A 22,714-nucleotide genomic window follows, 5' to 3' on the forward strand; every position below is an offset into this window, starting at 1 on the left:
ATTACTTTCTCTAACACTGGTTTTTAGTACAATACCTAGTTAATGAACTTCCTCAAATTCACTCTTATTAAGTACAGTGCTAGAACTAATAAAGCTTATTCCTTTTTTACCTTACTTTGCCTTTGCTATCAGAATAATAGTAACCTCAACGTTGCCCATGTACAGAATATTAATTGATACTTCTGTTTTAGGAATTTTAAATGCCTGAAGAAAATAGACACTATTTCATATTTATGTTCTAGGAGGACCTTGAAGACCTTATGATAAACTGGACTGAAAGCAAAAGTATTGGTGAAGTCATCCTTAAATATGTAAGTCCTTTATATTAGTTATGCATTATTTTTCAGATCTACATGTATGTGAATTCTATGTAGTAGCAGACCTGCATAATCTATGTGTTGAGAACATGGTGTAGTGCAGGGGTCAGCAACCTACGGCCTGCGGGCCGGATCCAGCCCAGCGAGGCCTCGGGACCGGCCCCAGCCCGGTCCTGCCGCTGATTGCCGCCCCCGCCGCAGCTTCCACACCACTCCGGGCGCCATTTTGAGTTCGGTCCCCCAGTTGTCTGAGGGACAGCAACCTGGCCCCTGGCTCAAAAAGGTTGCCTACCCCTGGTGTAGAGACAACATTTGTTTCTTTGGACCATTGTGGTGTTTGATGGGGATGACTATTCATACTGTTCTTGGCACTGTGGCATTGACCCTCTATTGATCTTAACTTTATCAATGATGGCTTTATAAAAAATACATATCTAGATTGCAACTCTCAACATGGGAATGTCCATAAAGAGTGTCCAATGGTATCTATCTCCCCACACAGGGGATCCCTTAATATTTTTGGTTGTACTTTATTGTCAAGAGTTTGATAATTGGCATATGGGCATGTCATTTGGAAGAATCATCTGGCTGTGGTTTAGGGATAACTGGACTGTATTTGGTTACTTACAAATAACCAAAGAGATTTTCTTTGACCCCAGTTATGTATGTGACGAGCAATGTAAACTTGCTGCTCAGTTTTAAGCCTTTGGTGATGTTCTGATTACATTATATACTAGACCAGTGGTTCCCAAACTTTGGTCCTCCATATCTTTTGGACTTCATTTCCCAGAATTCCTATCTGTTGGCCAAACTGGCTGGGGCTTCTGGAAGCTGAAGTCCAAAACACCTGGAGGACCAAAGTTTGCAAATCACTGTACTGGACTATAAGTAGAATTCATGTATAATTTGAAGACAGGCTTGAGGGCCAAAAATTAGGGATTTTGATATGACCTGTGGATACATCAAGCATAAATCTTAGGAGCACGTAACAAAGGATGTAAAGGATGAAATAAAGGAAAACATTCCAAAGAACTTACAAAATTCCAGCAGGCATAACTGTTTGGATGAGAGACTAGAGGGGGTGGGGGGTATCAATGCTTCCAGGACAGATTACACTCTTTCCTTTCACCAGGGTATGATTCCTTTTTAAAATACAGCATTTACATTAACCACATGGTAAGTCAACTCAAGTGTTTTGGGGTCAATTTTTAGACTAAAATTTCTAGACTTATACATGAGTATATACAGTAAGTAAAAATTCTTTGTCAAATTTAATAGAGTTGCCTTTCTACAGAAATTAATTTAAATATAAAATGTTAAAAAGGTCTTTTCTACTGGAGAGGACATTGGGAGCAAGATTATATAATGCCCAAGTATGTTTGAAACTTTGTGTGTAAACTTTTAAGTATACTATTCACTTTGAGATGTCCAGTTCTTCTGCATCTCAGTGACTGGGTACAAAAGTATCTCACAGCAGCATGTGTGACTGATCACACTTCCTATTAACACCAGCATGGTGCAGGATCACCAAAATATGGGCAGTTGTAATAAAATATTTTTGGCCAATTTACTAGTAACCTTATCTATTTCAGGGTATGTTTGGGACTAGTTGCTATGAAGCACCAACAATTACAGCTGCTTTGAAACACCAATATTCTTAATGGTATCTTTTTGCACTTCAGCTACATGGAGCAGGTTGTAAATGAAATTTATTTATTCTTTCAGTCAAAAGACTTACTGAAAACATACCCACCATTTGTGAACTTCTTCGAAATGAGCAAGGAAACCATTACTAAGTGTGAAAAACAGAAACCAAGGTTTCATGCTTTCCTGAAGGTAATGGTTTTCTATTTGTTTGATTTTCTCTGGCCTGTAATGCCACCTTCTGAAAGGCTTGACTTTAGAAATGGAGACAAGCAATCGTGATTTTGAGCACTGAAAAAGCAAGAGTGTATTAAAATAAAATCTTGGTATTATTGTTGTTGGTGTTGTTTAGTAGTGCAAGATATATTCTGCAGTAGAGATTTGGTCTTAAACTAAATTATTAGTCCCAACTGGAGTAGACCCATTGAATCGGTGGTACTTTCATATATGTAGACTCAACAAGTTGTCATTGATTCAACTTTAGGGGGACTAAAAATAGGATCAAATCCTTGGACTGTATCTATTACTGCATATAAGCATTAGATTTTAATTCTTTGAGGATATTGTAGACAAAAGGTAGACTGGGATAAATTGGTAGATCACTGTATGATTTGCAGTAGATGTGCAAGGGTTTCTTAGTCCTTATTTAACAGTAGCAACAAAAGACTCCCCCTGCCCCACAAAATTTGGCAACTAGGATCTGAAAGTTAAGTGGTGTAACTCAGATTTTGATTTACACTTGTAAACACAAATAATTCCGGTATGTAGCTCTGTAAGTACGGTAAATAGCTGACTCTGAACCACAATCTTACATCTGGCTTCTTCCCTGTTTTTTACCTCAGTCCTCTTCAACATTCTGGAGGTTAGTTTTTCCACTTAGAGGGCCCAGTGAGGGCTTCCCCATACATGCTGGGACAAGCAAGCAAATGTATTCCTTGTTTAATTTTTTAAAATTTTTGGTGGGTGATGGTGGTGGAAAGATAACTTTTTAGTACAAGTAGACAAGAGACTAGTTGCCTCTACTTGATGGACAGTGTAATGATAACACTAATATGCAAATAGATCCTGAAAGCTCAAAGTCTATCTACCACTTTCTTCAGCACATAATCATAGAGACAAACCAAGAATGTAGTGATTATGGCTGGTATGAAGTAGCTGAAAAACTTGTACTATCAGATAACTTTTACATCAATGCGTGGGTGAGAAACTTGTGGCTTTCAAGATGTCTTTGGACTATAGCTCTGATAGCGTTTCACCATTGACTTGAAGGAATTTGCAGTCCTTCATAGTACATTATGAACACTGGTTTGCCAAACTGTAAATAGCTTTGTGTCCCATGGAGCTGGAAAAGATCCAAGCTGAGGTCTCTTACTACTGACCAGATTGCTCCTTTGTGTGCTGTGGGCCATAATTTGTGGTAGCTCTTCCAGCTAAATAAAAGCAGGTATCTGACTGCTTGTCATTTATTTTTAGCTAAGTGTATGGATGAGTCTTTTTGGTACTCTGATTTCTTCTCAAAATATTAGAGAAGCATTTAAGAAGATATGATTGGAGCTGTGCTGCTGATATGAATAGCTGCTGGGAAAAGAAAAGAGGAAATCGTAATGTTGCAGTTGTGCTAAATGCTTGTCTTTCAAGATATTGATTTAGCCAGTTTTGAATATGAACATTTTTAATAGTATTCACAAGCAAGCAATTAACAGCTTATTAACATGTCAGGAGTGTGGGCTTTTAAAACATAATTTAATTACCTGTCAACATGGGAAATGGAGACTGAGGAAGCTGGAAAAATGAAGAATTTATTCCTTAGGAATGGCAAGGATTGAAATTGCAAAAGTGATATTTCTTTGTTATAAATAATGTCACATATTTTCTTGCAATAGATAAATCAAGCTAAACCAGACTGTGGCCGCCAGAGTTTGGCAGAGCTCCTCATCCGCCCTGTTCAGAGGCTTCCTAGTGTTGCCCTTCTTCTAAATGGTAAGTGTTTAAGTTTGCTTATTAGACTTTTAAAATATTGTAGTAGTGTTTGAGATCAAAAGAGTTCAAGATCTCTCTCTAACTGCTTTCATTTGGGATCCAAACTTTCTGTAGCAACTTCCATGTACTTAACATGCATTTGACCAAGTTGCTATACACATAGTGAGTGCTTATTTAGTTACCAGCACTATGAAAAGTAATACGATCTTAATATTTTTCTGCTGTAGACCTTAGGAAACACACTGCAGAAGACAATCCTGACAAAACCACTTTAGAGAAAGCCATTGAGTCGCTAAAGGAAGTGATGACGTAAGTGGTAATTCTCATCAGTGCAACCCAGAAAAGAATACTGAAATTAGTGTAGTAGATTAATTTAGGAATATTGTGTATTGTCTGCTGAGCATGAATGTACTCCTTATGTAGTTTTTATTGTGGCATATTTTCAGTTCATGTTTGCAGGTTGTCAAAATCTGCTTTAGATACCTTGCATGGGAACATTTTTGTGTTGAAGGAACTAAATGCTGAGCTGAGCTACAGTTCCATCCAAAAAATTAGGCCTTGAATTGGACTGATTACAACAGGCCCTTAGCATTTAGTTCTCCCAGAAAACCGGCATTCTATACCTCTGGCACTGCTATCCTTTTGATAATTCATTTTGCAGTGAGAGATGCTTTGTTTTATAGACAGCTATTCATTACTGTTGAGAGCCTTTTTGTAGCAAGGGGGAAAAAAGACTGTCTTATTCCTGTTCAGGAAGCAGCAGCACCATTTCTTAAAACAACGGGATATATTTTGAACCTTCTTCTCTTTCCACTTGAGCCAGGAAAAGCTCAGGCAAATATGATGGACTCTAGAATAACCCATGGGCAAGTTTTTGTTATATATTTGGCATAGCAATCCATTTTGGATTACTTGTTACACATTAGCTAGAGCAAGTTTTAGCAAGAGCAAGGCTGTAGAGATTAGCAGGTGGAAGATAAGAATCTGGTAGTAGACCTGTGCGAGAGATGCATAGGTGGGTAAGAATTTCTGATTTGAGATTGCTCATCAATAATAGCAACAAAATTACAACCCTTTCCCTTCTAAACCACACTGAAATGAAGAATTTTGGAATAACCAGTGGCAGGCTGGGCTTCATTCAATTTCCTGAACTGGAAACAAATCACTAAGTTCAGAATGTTTGAGTGCTAGGTGTCTCTTTTGATATGGGTGGTGGATCTTGGGGATTCTAGTTAATCCCTCACCCCTCAAAAAACCCCAAAGTAGATCCTATAAGAGGGAAGTCTGCCTGCCTCTAATTTAGAGCTTAGGGGGCAAAATATTGACAAGTTGATTCCAATATATTTGCTAGAAGAAAAATGTGTGTGTCATGATCGTGTTCATAGAATATTGTGTGATACTCTTAACACCTGAAGTCGTCAGCTTTGGAATGGTAAATGAAAGCAATTTGGGTAATATAACATAAAACAGAATCGACTTCATGTACATTTTGTGAGAGTGGCAGAGTTTGGCCACACATTCTGGGCACTCTGGCAGTTGTAATCCAAAAAATGTAACTTTGCCATGTTCTGAAAAGTGGTTAGTGGGAAATGGAGGTCAAATACTAATTAGAATGTTGGTTTAGGTCTGGAGACCTGAACTGAAATCACATTCAAGTCATGGACCTCCTTGCTTATTTGGGGGACATCATAATTTCTTAGCCTAAACTACTTTGCAAGTATGCAAAGAGATCTTGCAGCACCGTTGAGACAAAGGGGCGAAACAGGCTCCCCTTTTGCTCGCCAGGTTGGGGCCACAGCAACTGCATCCAGCGCTCCAAACCTGGCCTTTCCTCGGCGCAAAAAGGAGCGCCAGAAAGGGTGCGCTGGGGAAAGGGTGCCTTTGCAGCCGCAGTGGCATTTCTTCGGTGTTTCTTCAATGCAGCATATGTAAATTCTGTGCCACTGAAACAGTGCAGTCGGTCAAGTGGCTTCCTGGCAGACTGGGGGCATGCTGCTGTCTGACCACCATGCCCTCAGTCACCCGGGAAGCCGGCTCTTCTTAACAATCTATTTTGCCCCTGAGTTAGTAGCCTGAACTTTCGTAGACTTGAGCATATTTCCACCACATGCATCTGAGGAAGTAGGCTCAGGTCTATGAAAGCTCATGCTGCCAACTTCTATCTTTCAGTTTGTCTCAACAGTACTGCAAGATTCCTTTACATACTGATTTTCCAGACTAACATGCCTATGTCTTTGAATTCTGCTTTGCAAGATTTACAAGCATCAAAGGCCAAACATCCCACTCTGAGCCACTAAGCCCAAGGTTATGTTTAAAAAGTTACAAAGTAATGCCTACAGTTGTCTAAGCTTAGTACATCTAATTTATGGATGTTCATTCACCAGTAGAAAGTTTGAGAAAAATGCATACATGTCCACATGTTCACATCTATTATAGTATTTACCTTCACTGAACATTATATAGCTAAGTGGTATATTTGACCCTCACTTAATTTGAGAACCAAATATTTAAATGTTCTTTCCATGTTGCATTGCAACCTGGAAACTGAAATCCTTTGCTGTTTTCTTTCCCCCAGGCATATTAATGAAGATAAAAGGAAAACTGAAGCCCAGAGGCAGATTTTTGATGTAGTTTATGAAGTAGATGGTTGTCCAGTAAGTAATGGGGTATCTAGGACTATGGGGTGGAGTCTTTTTAGTGGATGTATGTAGTAGTATGACTCAGTTGTAGTATGACTCAATATGAGATTGCTGGGGAACCCAAGGGAGAAGTTGATATTGCATTTATGTCTCACTTGTGTTTTTATCTAGGTATTGGGGTGGCTATTGCACAAATGGAATACTGGACTAGATGGACATTTTGTATGATTTTAAGTGGCTGTTTTGTTTAGATAAGCACTTGGTAGTAACAGGAGGAAGAAAGCAGAAACCTCTGTTCAGGGAGCTTGGTTTTTCTCCCTCTCCTTACCTTATCTGTTTTTTCCTGAAATTTCATGTATTTGAGAGAGCATGATGTTGATCTTTCTGATCATGATTTAGAGAAGGAGGGTGTTTAGAGTAATTCCTGATTGGAAACTGTAAATACTTGGAAGAGATGACATTGTTTTCATAACTTTTCTTTATCCTTTGTATTTTGAATTGTGAACCCCCTAGTATGTATTACCAAGCTTGATATGGCAGTGGGGTCTACCTAGTCTTCATAATACATTATCTACACAGCAACTAACTAGGCACTCAGTTATGTGTACCTGTGCGTGACCATCCCCCCCCCCCCTTAATTAGGAAATCTTTCTGGCTAAAAGAACACTGTTTTATCATTATTTCTGGGTGATGCAGCAACCTCCTGAATTATGATGATTATTTTTTAATGAGCTTCTGTTTCCCAAAGGCCAACCTCTTGTCATCTCACCGAAGTCTAATTCAGCGCCTGGAAACGGTTGCACTTGGTGACGACCTCTGTGACAGAGGGGAGCAGGTCACTCTGTTCCTTTTTAACGACTGCCTGGAGGTAAGTCTGTAGATATTCATTTGGCTGTGACATTCTGGAATGGACCTCCAACCCAGAGGAATAAATAGCACTCCAAATACCTGGAGTCTGTGAAGGACAACTTGAACACTTTTTTCTTGTCTTGACAGAAAGTATTCCGCTATATGTAGCACTCACTCAGCTGGTAAGAACTGCTGTGCAAATTGTCACAAGGAACACTTTATTTCTGCAGACTTAATGCTTTGTAGCTCGATACTGGGGGAATTAGGGAGAAAGACAAAACAACTTTCTGTTGCTATGTCTTGCTACTGGCAGTAAAAGGATTTCTTGAGAACAGAAAGCTGATGGGAAGGGGGTGCTGTTATTGAAGCAGTGAGAGGGACCTTTCAGTAATTCTCTTCCTCCTGTGTAAGTTCTTGCGGAAATAAAGTATAGTGCATTAAATTTGTTACTGACATACAATCAGAGCTGTGTGTATAAAGAAAAAAAAAAGGAAGGAAAGCAAAGCACAAATTCTGTGATGCGAAGTTGAATTCTACAACTTGTCTAGATTGTCAAATTGAACAAATTGGCATACCATTTTGGGCCTAAAGCCCAATTTCTGTACACAGGAAATCTTACTCATCTGTATCCTTTGGTTCCTGAGGTTTTAGTAGGCTTTGTAGCCACAAGGGCTAGTAACCTATTTCTGTGACCTGTAAGCTATAATTTGCCTACGGAGGTACCCAATATATATATACGTGATGAACTGGGCTGGTCTCCACAAGTGTTTATGCTAAATAACATTTGTTACTCTTTCAGGTTCTACGGGATTCTATTGTTTTGGTTGTAGCAGAATACCCATTGAAAATATTTCCTATTTGTATATAAGCGCGCGCACACACACACAGAGTTCTGCCTCTCTTGGTGCACCACACACTTTTTTCTTTTTGCTCCTGAAAATAGCTGCAAGACACACAGATCTGCCTGTGGCCCAGACCCAATCTGCATAACTATTGTCGGTGCATAGCTAATAACTGCAGTGCAATGTAGTTGTGCAAAATATTACTCACTTGTTTCAGAGGATACCTGGTTAAGATTTTGTAGAGTGAATCTACCTCTTTAGTAAATGAAAGCCTGTCTAAATTGGGTCTATTACGATGTCAGTTCTAGTGGGCTGAAAAAAGGTTCAAATGGTACTTACGTGATCATATATACAGTTGTCCCTCCATATTCGCTAGGGTTAGGGGAACAAGACCCCCGTGAATATGGAAAAACTGCAAATAACAAAAACACTGCTTTTACCTGAGAGGACACCTCTAGGTCCTCCAGTACAACTTTGTGGTCAGTGTCCAACATACACTGACCATAGAATGGCACTGGAGTAGCTACAAATGGTCTTTCAGTGCAACTTTTAGTTAAAGTTGACCACAGAGTTGCACTGGAGGACCTAGACAGTCCTAGAGAGAACATATTAATGAAATCCATGAATAATCAAAGCCGCAAATATCAAAGCCGCAAATATGGAGGGATGACTATCTGTCTGTCTATCTGTGTGTCTGTCTGTCTGTCTATCTATCTGTCTATCCACGGAATATAAACGACTGAGTACAGTGAGGTTTTACTCCATGTCAGTATGCATAACATTGCAATCTCTGTCAGTCAGGAAACATACTATAAGGAGGAACAATATCCATTGTCCTGCTTCTTTATTCAAGTGCATTAACTTGGTTTCCCTGTACTTCAGAATTTAGGTTAAACTGATTTCTTAACTCAGTAATTAAGTATGGAGGAGAACTGCTTCAGTTGCCTCAACTGTCTCCTTTTACCTGTTGTCTTTTACTGTCTTTCCCTCCCTAATGTCCACTTGATGCAGAATAAGCATGAGATGGTAGCTGATTGTTTTTGCATCTTGGGAATTGATGCATCTTGGTTGCACACGTGTAACTCATCAGAATTAGTTGGTCTCTTGGTGCTGCTTACAATCCTGGCATTGTATCAGGCTGTCAAGACAGTGGCTCAGCAGCACACAAATTCTCATGGGGCTTATTTGTAATTTAATGTGAATAAATAACGGGTCTGTGTCAGGTAAGTCTGTTTTACTTCTGCTTAGGCTACACGAAATGTACACATAAAGTGTCCACACAAGCAGTATAACCAAGCAATATAACTAGTAATTGCTGTTGGAAAGATACTGAGCTAGGGGAAAACAAACTAATGAAGTTTCGGAGTGTAGCATGGGAGAAACTGTAAAGCACATGTTCACTGTAGTGTGTACAAGCTGTATGATGAGGGATGTAGAACTTCAGAAAGAAATGTGCCCTGAATGACCATGAGTTAATTTGAATACGGACCTTGATCTGTCATGATGAATACTTAAACCAGATAGCCGATTGAGATTTAGTTGCCACAATTATAGCAGGATTGTGTACAATGGAGAGACTACTTGTGGCATCCACCTTCTGAGGAATCTACTCCCTCCTTACTCATCTATTAAAATATTTTTGTCCTTCTGCTTCACAGAATGGAGATTTAAGGAGGTTAAAATCATTTTAAAAAATACAATTCAGACAAAATGAAAAGATAAAAACAGCATTAAAGGACCAGCAAGCAGAGTATCTAACTTGAAATGTATGCCTAAATAGCATTGTTCCTTTATTTAAATAATGTTTGTGCCATTCCTCAGCCAAGAAAAGATTCTAGGTTGGATTTATAGGCATCAGCCCAGGCTAACATGTGACACAATAGAAAAAAGCACAAGGTAGGCAGAATTTAATTTAAAAAAATAAGTCAAGGTCTAGTTTTTAAAGCTGCAGAATTCTCATAATACTTGCAATGAAAAAAAATCAGTTTAAAAAGAGCAGGAGCTGAAAGTGGCTTATGAGTGGCTTTGCTTCCCATCTGCCTCCCTTGGAATGACTGCTGGGTGAGTTCCATGAGAGGAAGAGTACAGATTTATACAACCCCTAAAGGTACATAAGCGAGGGTGTTAGCAGATCTCCTATAGCAGGAGGTTTCACAGCCTTGGTGCCAACACCAGACATGCCATGTCACTCAGAGGAACTAGGTATCCTAGGTGCAATATGGGCGATAAAACAGAACCTCCACTTCCTTCTAAAACCCGTATGTGTAGAAAGCTCATGTGTTTGGAGGAGTAAGCTATCAAGCTTCTGAAGAACTGGTGACTTTCAGGGTAAGTATACTTCGAATTGAGTCTTGAAACAAATCAAGAGCCAGTGAGGTTAGTCTAGTATTGGTGTTATTCATTCAGAAAAATTAATTTTCTAACTGCTATAGCTTTTTGACACTTTTGAAATAAACCCTATGTAGAGGCTGCTGAAATAATTTAATCTAGTTACCTTAGTATGTGTACATATAAAAGTGGTGCTTAAAAATGTTTAGGTATTGCCACATGAGACTGGAAGTCAAACTTCTAGTGGGGCCTTTAAGTCTCTCTACTGTTAAGAGATAGATTAATTTATGGAAACAAGAGATGCCTTCTGAATAGCTTATTATAGCTTCTAAATGGCTGCCCTTAGACCTCAAGACTCCTTTACTAATGAGGCTACAATGTCTACCTTGTTATTTTCCTTCTGTTGACAAGCAGATACTTTAAAAAAATATGACAGGCTTCTGAAAACTGAAGGTTTTTAAAGGAAAGGCTTTTAAAAATGTGCTGTACTGTGTTAATTGTGCTATTTTTTTAAATGACCTTTTTACATTTTCAATTGTATGTTTCAAGGTGTTCAGTATTGCTAGGACTTTAATTCTATTTTAATGCTGACCTTTTGTATGTTTCTAACTATATTGTAATAATTTTAATGTGTAAGTCATCTTAATTCCTAGTTTGGTATAAATAAAGCTACTAGTAACAATGACAATAATAATTTATTATCATTATTATCTTCACATACCTGCTGACAATCCATCAGGGATAGGCAAATGCATGGGGCACATGCATCCCAATACCTTTTTGAGATCCAGAGGCCCCCCCCCCATTTTTGGAACCCCTCCCCCTTTTAAAACTAAAAATGATCCCTAGAGGATAAAAGCCAGTTGGGCAGGTGGCTTTAGGCACAAGACATACCTTTCTGAAACGGGAGTAAACAAAAAGTCAATTTCCAGAGTGCTTTCTTGTTTATTAAAGGCCTCTCTTGGGTCTAAAACATCTGGGCAAGGAATGGGTGGGTATAGGGTTGCCAAACTGAAAACAAAGAGAGGATTCCAGTACTTTTAAGGGTTGTGTAGGAGAGGGAATTTCAGCAGGTGTTGCTTGTCTTGCAACAAGATACCAAACAACATATTCTGAAATTTCTGCTTCTACACAAGGAGCCCTGTCCAGTATTCATGCTGGTAACTCAAGGTGGGGGTATTTTTAATGCATAAATATATATATTAAAAGAAATAAATGGATCTAGAATGTGAAGGTTCTACAGATGGCCAATAGCAGCTCCAGATCTTGGTAGCCACAAGCCTGCACTATAGCAGAAACACTACTACAAGCCATAACATTAAACTGCATTTAATTAATGTAACTTGGACATCAGCAAATAGTTAAGCCAATTTATTTATGTGTTAATAAAGTATATACTTTCACCTTCTAATGTAAGCATGCTGCCTTTCACTTGGCTGCTCAGGTTGATGTATTTGGACTGATGATTGGAGTTAGAACGCAGGCCAGTGTATAAGAACAGGTTTGGGCCTTTGGCACAACATCTATACAAAACTGAAATCCCCAAGGTATTATCTTTAGAGCCATATGTATGCTTGTTTACAAGATCTATCAGATTAGCTGGGACTTAATTTGAAATGTATCTACCTGCGGAGGAAGTGATAGTTTTTAATTGGATGTACTTGGTGCTAACCATGTGCGGTTCTGGGACACTTTACAAGTATGAGGCAGAAGAGAGGAAAGATATGCACTAGAATTCAGCATGTGGTGTTCAAGGGAACATAAAAACTGTGAATCCTTCTCATAATTGATGGGAAACTTGGCATTTGAAACAGAAACAGAAATCCATATGTTGGAATGGTTTAGGATTGTTGCTACAGTACTTGCCATTTAAAGGTCTCTGAGAATGCTGGGGAGCTAATTTTTCAATTTTTTAAAAACAGATTGCACGAAAACGACACAAAGTCATTGGTGGCTTCAAGAGCCCGCATGGGCATACCAGGCCACCAGCCTGCCTCAAGCACATCATCCTCATGCCGTTGTCTCAGATCAAGAAAGTGCTAGACATCCGAGAGACAGAAGGTTGGAACAATTGCAGTAGAAGTGGGCGGTTTTGAGGACTTATTGTCAGAGTAATGATTTCATATGTTGATATGTTGTGGCATAGGTGGCACCACGAGAACTCTTCCAAAAAGGTTTCACCTTAGGGGATCAGTTAAAAGAACTGTTAAAAGAAACAGTGGTAGAAGGCAGTCAAATGTCAGTTCCAAACTTGTACAGTGGGCCCTCTACTTACGCGGGGGATCTATTCAGGATCCCCCCGTGTAAGGGAAAATCCGCCTATGCTCGAGTCCCATAGGAAATAATGGGGCTTGTGCATGCGGCCATTCTTTACCTCCCCAAGCGGCTTCCGCATAAGCTGGAAGCCACGGAAAATGCATCCGTGCTAGGTACGGGTGCACTGTAGTTGAGGGGGGGGGGGGAATTTAAAAGCTTTTAGAGTCCACACAGTATTTCCATGTGTCTTGGCACATTCTTTGTCTGAAAATAAAGAATTTCACATGGACATTTTATCTTTTCAGAACAAAGCTTTATGTGACTAGCAGTTTGACTCTCAAATAGAAATTAAGTTCATATCGCTCATCTAAAGACCATGTGTACCTTTCTTTAGATTATGTCATGAATATGCCTATAAACCCCAATGAAATCAAGGTAATGTCTTTGTATGGAATGCTACAATCTTAATTTCACTCATTTAATGTATTGCTTAGCATAACAGTGATCTAATCTGTGAAGGTTCTCTTCCTGTTAGGAAATTATCAGACTCTGTATAGACCTGTTAAGTGCAAAACTAAAAGCTGCTTTGGGTCACTTTGGAGGTATGCTGTTTAAATGACGCATGCATCCTAAGAGTCTAGAAGCTGCGCCAAAGCTGTGCACCAGTCCTTAGGACAAGATCATGGCTTTGGGGCAGCTACCAGACTTTTAGGATGCATGCAACATTTAAACAGCATACCTCCAAAGTAACCCGAAGCAGCTTTATTTTGGCCTGTCTGTATGGGGCCTAAAGTTACCAAGCTTTTAAAGTAACCTTAGGAATGTTCCCAGGTATATTTTAACTGTGTGGTATAGTCACAATAAGTATTGACTATAGGATTGGCATAACCCAAGGGTGGGAATCTTGCAGCCCTTCAGTTCTTATTGGACTGTATGTCCACTGGGTGAGTTTTGACCAGGGAAAGTTTTTTTGTGACAAATATATGCAGTCCTGAGCTCTTTGGAGGAGGGATAGGGTAAATGTTACATGCTTTAGTGAGGTAGGTAATTAGGAGTCCATAGCAGTGGATATTTACCATATTCTATGAACCTTTCTGGAACCCTAAACTCCAATTAATAGCATATTTGCTTCAGCTCCTGGAGGACATGCTGAGAGTTTATACAGTGGTACCTCGGGATACGAAATACCCAGGTTACGAATTTTTCGGGATACGAAAAAATGCCATTGGAAATAATTGTTCCGGGTTACGAATGTTTTTTCGGGTTACGAAAAAACTTCGGCGCTATTTTAAAAGGAACCGCGGCTTTTCCCCATTAGCGCCCATGGCAATTCGGCTTACGAAGGCTTTTCGGGTTACGAACGGTGCCGCGGAACGAATTAATTTCGTAACCCGAGGCACCACTGTATTTGATTGCTGAGCAGAAGAAATAATCTGAGTACAAGGAAAGGATAATTTTACGTGATACATTGTCATATTTGAAGTGTAACAATTCTTATAGTCAGGGCATGACAGCAACACAAATTGTTTTTTTATCATAGCATGGGAGGGGAGAAAGTCCTAAAGGTTTGACCCCTCTCACTGAAGTCATGCCAAATAAATACTTACTTCTTGCATCTGAATTCTCTACAGTGACCATGTTGTGGCTTAACTTGGATACTAAACTCCTGTATCTTTATTCTGCTGACATGTCTTTACTGCTCACCTTGTCCTGTGGGATTTTGTCTCAGTCACTGCAAATTTATAATGGTTAAATGAAACATCCTGCAGCTTCAATACTGTTTTTAGAGCCTTATTGAACTTTGCCCTCTTGTTTTCTGTGATTAGATAAAGCTGACTCACTGTAGGTCATAGAGATAGGAGTGCCTCCAAAAATAAGCATTCCTATAGCTGGCTTGGTCTTTGGTCTTAGGCATCCTACCTAAGACCAGTTTTAACTTCTATACTAGTACAATTATCTTCCTGATGCCCCACCACAATGAAAAGGAAACAAGTCTTAGATTCTCCTTTATAGGCACAAAAATAGCAGGTGATTAGGTTTGACATTCAATTCTTTAAATGTTGATTCTGGGACATATTAGTTCTTGATCCCATAACTTTCACTTCTTGTCCATGCTTGCCTTCTTTAGGCCTACACTAAATTTTTAAAATAAATGTTTGTATTCTTTGCAGACTGCCACAAAGCATTTGCATTGGTTGTGCGGCCACCAACAGAACAAACCAACTTGTTGTTCAGTTTCCAGATAACAACCGAGGAACCTCCCAAGGAGCACTGGTTGAAGATGCTGTGTCGGCATGTAGCCAACACAATATGTAAAGCAGATTCTGTAAGTTCCCAATACTGGATGAAAAAGAAACAGTGTAAGAGTTCTATATATCATTATTCAGCTTAGTGATATCATGCTGGCACCAATGGAAGACTGCTAGACAAAGGCAGAAGGGCAGATGGAATGCTGACAAATTTGCCATGTCTTGAGTAGTTACCAATAATTTTTCACAAAACTTAAAATGTAAGCCAAAGTAGCTTGTTAAGGCTGTGTTATTCCCAAACAGTGCAATGTAGAGGTACAACAATTTTAGTTTGCATGGCATGCCTAAAGATCTATTGCATTGGTACTCAGTGTGAACATTACTATATGCAGACATTTTTTTCATCTGCATGCCTGTTTAAAATGTGGTAAGCTTTCTGTGGTGCTGAGATTGCCTGCTGCTGTGAGGGAAGAGGCTGTGCAGCAGGGTTGCTGTTGGGGTCTCTCATATTGGACAGGCTTTTGCTGAGGAGCCAAAAATGTGCCAAATGTGAGAAGCATGGATCAGGGGAAGCCAAACATAGTAAAATAAGAAATGGAATATAGAAACATTGCAGTGATTGGGGTGGGTTAGCTAAAGTGTCAGGAATGGGACATTTTGAGTCAGATAGAGTGCTTTACTCAGGAAATCAAAATCTGAGAAGAAAGGGGGTGGCATTAATAGTGCAGAGAGATGTAGCAAAAACAGTCAAAGAATATAATGCAGAATCTTACTGAAACATATAAGGGGAAGCCTATCAAAATATCCTTAATCTAAGTTTATGCTCCAACTACAGAGGCATAAGAAGAAGAAATAGAAAGATTCTGTGCTAGAGTCCAGGAGAAAATTGACCATACACCAAAACAGGATTTGTTATTAATCATAGGCAAATGCAAAAGTAGAAAACAGACCCTAATCAAAGATAGGGAAATTTGCCCTAGGATCAAGACATGATGCAAGAGAGTGAGTGGTTCAGGCCAACAAACACATTCTTCAAGCAACCCAAGAGGTGACTGTATACATGGATATCACCTGATGGCCAATATAGAAATGAAATAGATTACATAATTGGAAGCAGAGATGGAGAAGCTCCATTCCCTCTGCAAGAAGAACAGAAACATGAAAAGAATAGAGATAGGGTTTGTACACCTCAAAAAAGAGAAGCAGTTCAATATGTAGAATAAACTTTTTAATCAAAACTTACATTTTGTACCCATGAAATGAAATAACCAGGGCCAAGTAAGCCCTCCTTAAATAAATAAAAACACTTTGGATCTTTTTGAGACCACTTGAAAACCTCTTTCAAAATTCATTCCAGGAAAAATCTCCACTTTTCTTACAATTTCTATCTTGGTGGCAAGATAAGCTGATGAGGCAAGCTATCTACTTGCCCCCTTTTTTCTGTTTTTCTGTTTGAACATAGTAAGTAATTCTGGAGGCAGCTATTTATCTTCCCTGTTGTCTGTAAGCACACAGCTACAGAGAAGGTTCTCCTAGATTAGAATCCCATTCTTTTTAAGGTCAAGCTTTATTGCATTGTTTACTGAAGATGTATTCCTGCAACCCAACACTGAAGGTCTGTGTCTTTCTCCAGCCCTCCTTCACCATCTTCCCAATGCCTATGGTGCAAAAAACAAAATAATAACAATAAAAATCTCCCAGCTAGACAGAAGACAGCAACAAGGAGAGAGGGTGGGCTCCCATAAAATGACTTTGTCACAGGCAAGGCTAACTGAGGGATACCTGTATATAAGTGGGAAAACAAAACCACATTTGATGTGATGTCTTATTAAATTATTCAGTGAAAAACATAGAACCATCTTTGACCTAGTTTGCAAAACAATATTTTAAAACAATATAACCTTGTGTATAATTCTGAGACTGTTTTCCCCAAACACATTGAAAAGAATCAAAATGGCCTGCCATACAGAGGTTAGTGCTAAAATTGTGTAGGCTCTGCAGAGCAAAATCCCTTTAAAACTTTTGCGAACTTTTGTGACTAAAGCATCTTGAAAGTTGAAAAAAAATGTATTAAGTAATGTGAACAATTGTAGAGATGTAATGGCCTGGTTATTTCCAGGTTGGAGTGAAGGTACAAAAAAAAAGCTGTAGATAAATTTGCTATGTTATAATTTGAAAGTGCAATTTTTTTTTCTTCCCTGGAACTTACTGACTTGCATCCCCTTGTAAAGAAAGGAGCTGAAAATGTGAATGTTCAGTGTCATACACATCCCACATGATGGCAGTAGAGGCTTTAATTTTGTTCTTTCCTACTTTCAGGCTAAGCTGTAAAATAGTCTGAAGCCAGGAAGAATAACTCTTATGTGGGTGTACATATATGTGAAATATGCAATCTGTAAATACCCTAGAGGCATGAAATCTCATCTGATAAAGATTGTATGTACAGCGCTGTGTAAATTTACAGCGCTTTATAAATAAAGGTTAATAATAATAATAATCTTGGAAGTTAAGCAGAGTCAGCCCTGGTTAGTTCTTGGATGGGAGGCCACTGGGGAATGTCAGGTGCTACGGGCTTAGGGTTGCCATAAGTGAGGACCTCCAAACCGGGACAAATGTAGGACAAATGCAGGACAACATTTTCAAATGTAGGATGCATTTTTTAAAAAATGGAGGACTCGCAAAAAAATTGAGGCTTTTTTAGAAATGTTAATATAAATGCATGTTTCTTAGGCATGATCAAAATGGAGGACATTTTGACATTATTCGTAGACAGATCACGGAAATGTACTTCCCTTTCTGGCCACCCCCCCTCTCCCCATTCCAAACAGCACATTTGAGCATTGAACATGGCTTTATTTTAACATTGCCTCTTGCATATTTCAGAGGCTTATTCCACAACCAAACCCTTTGGTTTTTCTTCATTTTGACTTGTTTTGTCTGTATTCCTCCCCACTAAATAAAGGAGACATGAAATGGAGTTAATGGGTACAAGTTGTTAAACAAAAAAGTCTTGTGAAACTCTGTAGGCAAGAGGTGCACCATGTTAAGAACTGCATTAAGCACACTTAGGTTGCTGCCACACTGCTTTCACTCTCATCACTCCACCCTATGGAGTCCTGGGATTTGTAGTTTGTTGTGGTGCCAAGGCTGGGCTTTGAAATCTCAGGCATAAGAGAGGCAAAAGGCTTGGGCTGCGTCTACACTGGAGAAATAATCTGGTTTGAGACCACTTTAACTGTCTTGGCTGAATGCTATGGAATTCTGGGAATGGTGGTTTGTTCCAGCACCACAGCAGAATGGCAGTTAACCCCTGGAAAGCTCTCTGACCAAGGTGACCAATGCCCTCACCCCAAAATGTAGGGCACCCAAGCAAAAGAATGTAGGACATGGCCAAAAATAAAAGCTAAAAACACCCATGTAATTATAAATCCATGCTTCTTAGCCATGATCCAAATGGAGGACATTTTGAAATTTGACAGAAGAGGACATGTCCTGGAAAAGGAGGAGGATGCCTGGTCACCTTGTCTCTGGTCCAAAATACACTGCAGAAATAAAACAATGCTGGACTGAAATGCCCAGAGTTCCTCACCAAAGCTGCATCCACACTGAGGAAATAATCCAGTTTAAGAGTGACTTAACTGTCCTGGGTTAGTGCTGGGGAATGCTGGGAATTGTAGTACATTGTGGCCCCAGAGCTATCTCTGACAGGGAGTTCCATAACCCTCCAAACGTAGTTGAACTGCAGTGCCCAGAATTCCTCCCCAGGTGCATCCACACTAAGGAAATGGTCCAGTTTGAGACTGCTCAGTGCTGGGGAATCCTGGGAATTGTAGTCTATTGTGGCCTCAGAGCCATCACTGACAGAGAAGTCTCAATGTCTCCCAAACACTAGCATTCCCAGGATTCCCTAGCACTGAGTTAAAGCAGTCTCAAAGTGGGTTATTATTCCTGCAGTGTGTGAGAGAGATATAAAAGCTAGCGACTGGATTCATTTGGAGGATCTCTGTGTCCAAAACACACTGCTTGGACTGCCAGGGCTCAGTGCTATGGAATCCTGGGAATTGTAGTTTATTGTGGCACCAGAGCTCTCTGACAGAGAAGGCCAAATGCCTCACAGACACCAGAATTCCAGAGCATTGAGCTTTGGCAGTTAAAGGGGTCTCAAAGTGCGGGGGGGGGGGGAGAGAAAAGCCAGGGAGAGTGAATGAGAAGCTCATCTTGGCTGTGACTACTCTGAGAGGAGGAGGAGGAGGAGGAGGAGGAGGAGGGAGGGAGCCAAGGGAAGTGGCCAGGACCATCAGCCTCCTCTCTTCCACCGAAGAAGACTGCTGGCAAGAGGCTCTGCCCCCAGGCAACACCTCCTCTGTGGACCATTCAGCTTCCTTTTGTCAAAAGAGCTCCGGTGCCACAAGAAACTACAATTCCCAGAATCCCATAGCACTGAGCCATGGATGTTTAAGGGGGAAGTCAAACTATTTCTGCAGCCTTTTGCTACCCCAAAGCCTTCTATTATTTACCAGCAACTTGCAAGGCAAAATCTCTTCCTTCACCAAGCCATTGAAAACCAACCCAAATGGAGGGCTGATTGCTTTTTTCCCATTGGTCAGCTTTGGGAGAAATTTGCATATTACAAGGAAAGGTGTTTAGGGCCTCAAAAACGATCCTGTGATAAAGAATTACAAGAATACTGAGTGGTATACATTTAAAAGATGAGGCATTTAGACTCCCAGGGAAACAGGAACGATTGATGGCCTTTTTTTCTTTTCTCACTGTAACCTGGAAAGTAAGGCCTCTTGCAGGGTATATATACCAAGTGGGCTGACAATAGCTCTGAGTGGCAGATGTCTTGAAGACCTGCTCTCTAGGCTAAGCCAGGCAGGAAGGCGAGGAGGGTGGCACACAGCCATGGGGAGGGGTGGAGCTGCCTCCAGGGCCTTGCTGGGGGGAGGTCCCAGGGGAGGGGCTAAACTGGGGTGGGACCATGTGGCCCTGCCCCAAACCGGGGAAGTCCCGCCCCCAAGCGGGATATGGCAACCCTATGTAGGCTAAATTTTAGAGGAAGGAACTGGTAAAACCATCTCTGAATATTGCTTAAGGAAACCCTGTGAAATTCACAGGGTCACCATAAATTGGCACCTTACGTGAAGGCACATGCACGCACACACACACACACACAGTGTACATTTTTCATCTACATAAGTAAAACCTCTGGACTTTTTGCTAAATAAACCTGAACACTTAAGCTGAGATGTTTGCAGTGTGGATCTTAATTTCAGGATTATTTTCTTAACCATTCTTTTTGTTAGGAAAATCTAATTTATACAACTGATCCTGATTCCATTGAAGTAAACACAAAGGATATGGACAGTACATTGAGTAGAGCATCCCGGGCCATAAAGAAAACATCTAAAAAGGTAAGAGTATAGCTAATTTTAAAAGTGTTATTCTTAAATTATATATATAACTATACCAGTTGTGAACATGTTGAGGCAAAACCCAAGTAAGTTCTTTCTCAGTTGCAGTTTTTATTTTATTTGTTTATCTTCAATATTTGGGTGGTGGAGCAGGATCCAGGCTTCCATATACAAAATTGTAAACTTTTATTCCAATAAAATAGCCTTCATTGTTCTAGGTAAGTTTACTTTTTTAATTCAGAGAACATGCACATTCTACTCTTTTGAAGAGAAAATTAGTATTTTCTACTGACAACTGCTAGTCTCATGTTTGTACAAATGTATTGTGTATGTCACTCACGGTTTTATGAGAGGCTTTCAGTTAGTGTGTGTGGTTTCATCTGAACATATTACTTCTGGTGCGAAGTTTGAGGGCCTGCCTTCAGTACAAGCATTACTTTAATATTTTTCAAGTTGGAACTTTTTTTTTTACTACAAGGAAAGGGAGTAATTAAATTTAGTTTAAATCTAGGAAAAATGTAGTTTGGTTCAACCATTAGCAATTTATTTCTCTGCTCTCCTCAGTGAATTTGTTATATATGTTTATATCTTGCACATTGTTGTGAGTGCATCTCAGTTCTTGATAATGTCAGTCCTTAGGACATAAGCCGAAAGGCAACTTGAAAGGACACATACACAGTAATACAAGGCTCTTTGTTGCCTTGTTTTATAAAACAGTTTACAAAACAATCATAAGTGTTAAATGTGTGGGTGGATGGGTTTGGAATGAAGAGGATTTGTTGCCTTATCCACAGCCTTTCATATCTATACAAGCTACAAGTGGGGGCAGGGGAGATCACCTGGTTTTCCTCCCCACTACTTCAATTCTGACCAACCTCCAGGGTTTTTTTGGGGGGGGGGTTGCAAGGGCCCCTTTTGGAAAAAGAAACCGGTTCAGTGGATCCAAAGTTAGCTTTGCTTAATGTTTTTAAAAAAATGAGGACACTGATTTGCATAAAGCCTCATAGGCTAACTTCTATGTACAGAGGCAAAATTTTGAGTGATTTGTATAAAAGATCACAATACATCTCACCCAAGTTGGGCAAACTCTGACCAGAAGAGTTGTGTGTGTGCTGAGTCAGCTGTCCCAAGATGGTGGATGGGAAACATTTGAAGGTCCCTGATTTCTCACCTTATGACTCTTTATCTTTAGATTACATTTGGCTTGGATAGTCCCTTAGCACACTTTGTAAAAAGAAGACGCTCGTCTGTAAAAGAGAACATATATCTAACCTAGCTTTTATTTGTTCTCAGGATACCACATTTTCATACACTACATTTATTACCTGCCAATAGGAGAACTGGTGGTGGGTAGCTTTCTTGGGTGAAGTAAACACCATCCCTGGTTGGAGAAACTCCTGTCTATGCCTAGAGGCCAGTGAAGGGGAACCTCTGTCAGATCTTAACCCTTCCTGAGGGTGACTGGTGGCTAGGAATGCAGTGTATGAGTGCTTTGTCTTAAGTGTAGAGAGGAAAATAAAATGTTGATTGGGCTGTATGTAGTGTAAAATGAGATCTTTGGGTTTTGGCTGGAGATAAAACAAATTCCAGGAAATCATTGCATAGCTGAGGCTCAGTATAAAAGCCACTGAAACCCAAGATTACAAGGTGGCTCAACTTAATTTATTGCCTGTGGCTTATGTGGTGCTGATCACCCTTTGCAGGTTACACGAGCATTCTCTTTTTCTAAGACGCCAAAGAGAGCACTTCGAAGAGCTTTGATGGCACACAATAATGCTGAAGGAAAGAATTTCTGCCCAACTACTGACAGCTACTTAGGGGGACGCCTTGCCAGTACTTCATCACTAGCAGTAAGTGACTTGCCTGGGGAGACGGACTCTTTCAGTGCACTTACTTGAATAATGAAACTTATTCTGGCATGCTTGTTAATCTCTCTGAATTCATAACACCTACGTGGGTGATGTGATTAAAAGACGATATCAACTGAATTAGATAAGTGCATTGTAAATGTCAACCAGAAGTGAGTATACATGATGGAGATACTGGGGAATGTATTTAACAGAAGGAAATCTCTCCCCTTGTGGTTAGTTTCAGACTTTTGAGAAAACAAAGCATTAACAAAACCTGAACAATGGGGGTTCTTGGAGATTAGTAGCCACAGAGAAATCTTGGCACAGAGAAACGTCTTTGATAGTA

At 39.9% G+C, this 22,714-nt stretch overlaps 1 protein-coding gene across 1 annotated transcript in view; it reads left to right on the forward strand.

Moving 5' to 3' along the window:
• ECT2 (epithelial cell transforming 2) overlaps positions 1-22,714 on the forward strand; it is a 41,802-nt gene that overhangs the window by 14,658 nt on the left and 4,430 nt on the right. The window contains 10 exon segments of the mRNA XM_042458544.1: positions 243-311; positions 2,043-2,153; positions 3,845-3,941; positions 4,169-4,250; positions 6,517-6,595; positions 7,329-7,448; positions 12,522-12,660; positions 15,027-15,181; positions 20,411-20,518; positions 22,222-22,368. Of these exon segments, the coding sequence (XP_042314478.1) occupies positions 243-311; positions 2,043-2,153; positions 3,845-3,941; positions 4,169-4,250; positions 6,517-6,595; positions 7,329-7,448; positions 12,522-12,660; positions 15,027-15,181; positions 20,411-20,518; positions 22,222-22,368 (1,107 nt within the window).

Source organism: Sceloporus undulatus, chromosome 3 (genome assembly GCF_019175285.1).
Source record: "Sceloporus undulatus isolate JIND9_A2432 ecotype Alabama chromosome 3, SceUnd_v1.1, whole genome shotgun sequence".
NCBI classification, from domain to species: Eukaryota; Metazoa; Chordata; class Lepidosauria; order Squamata; family Phrynosomatidae; genus Sceloporus; species Sceloporus undulatus.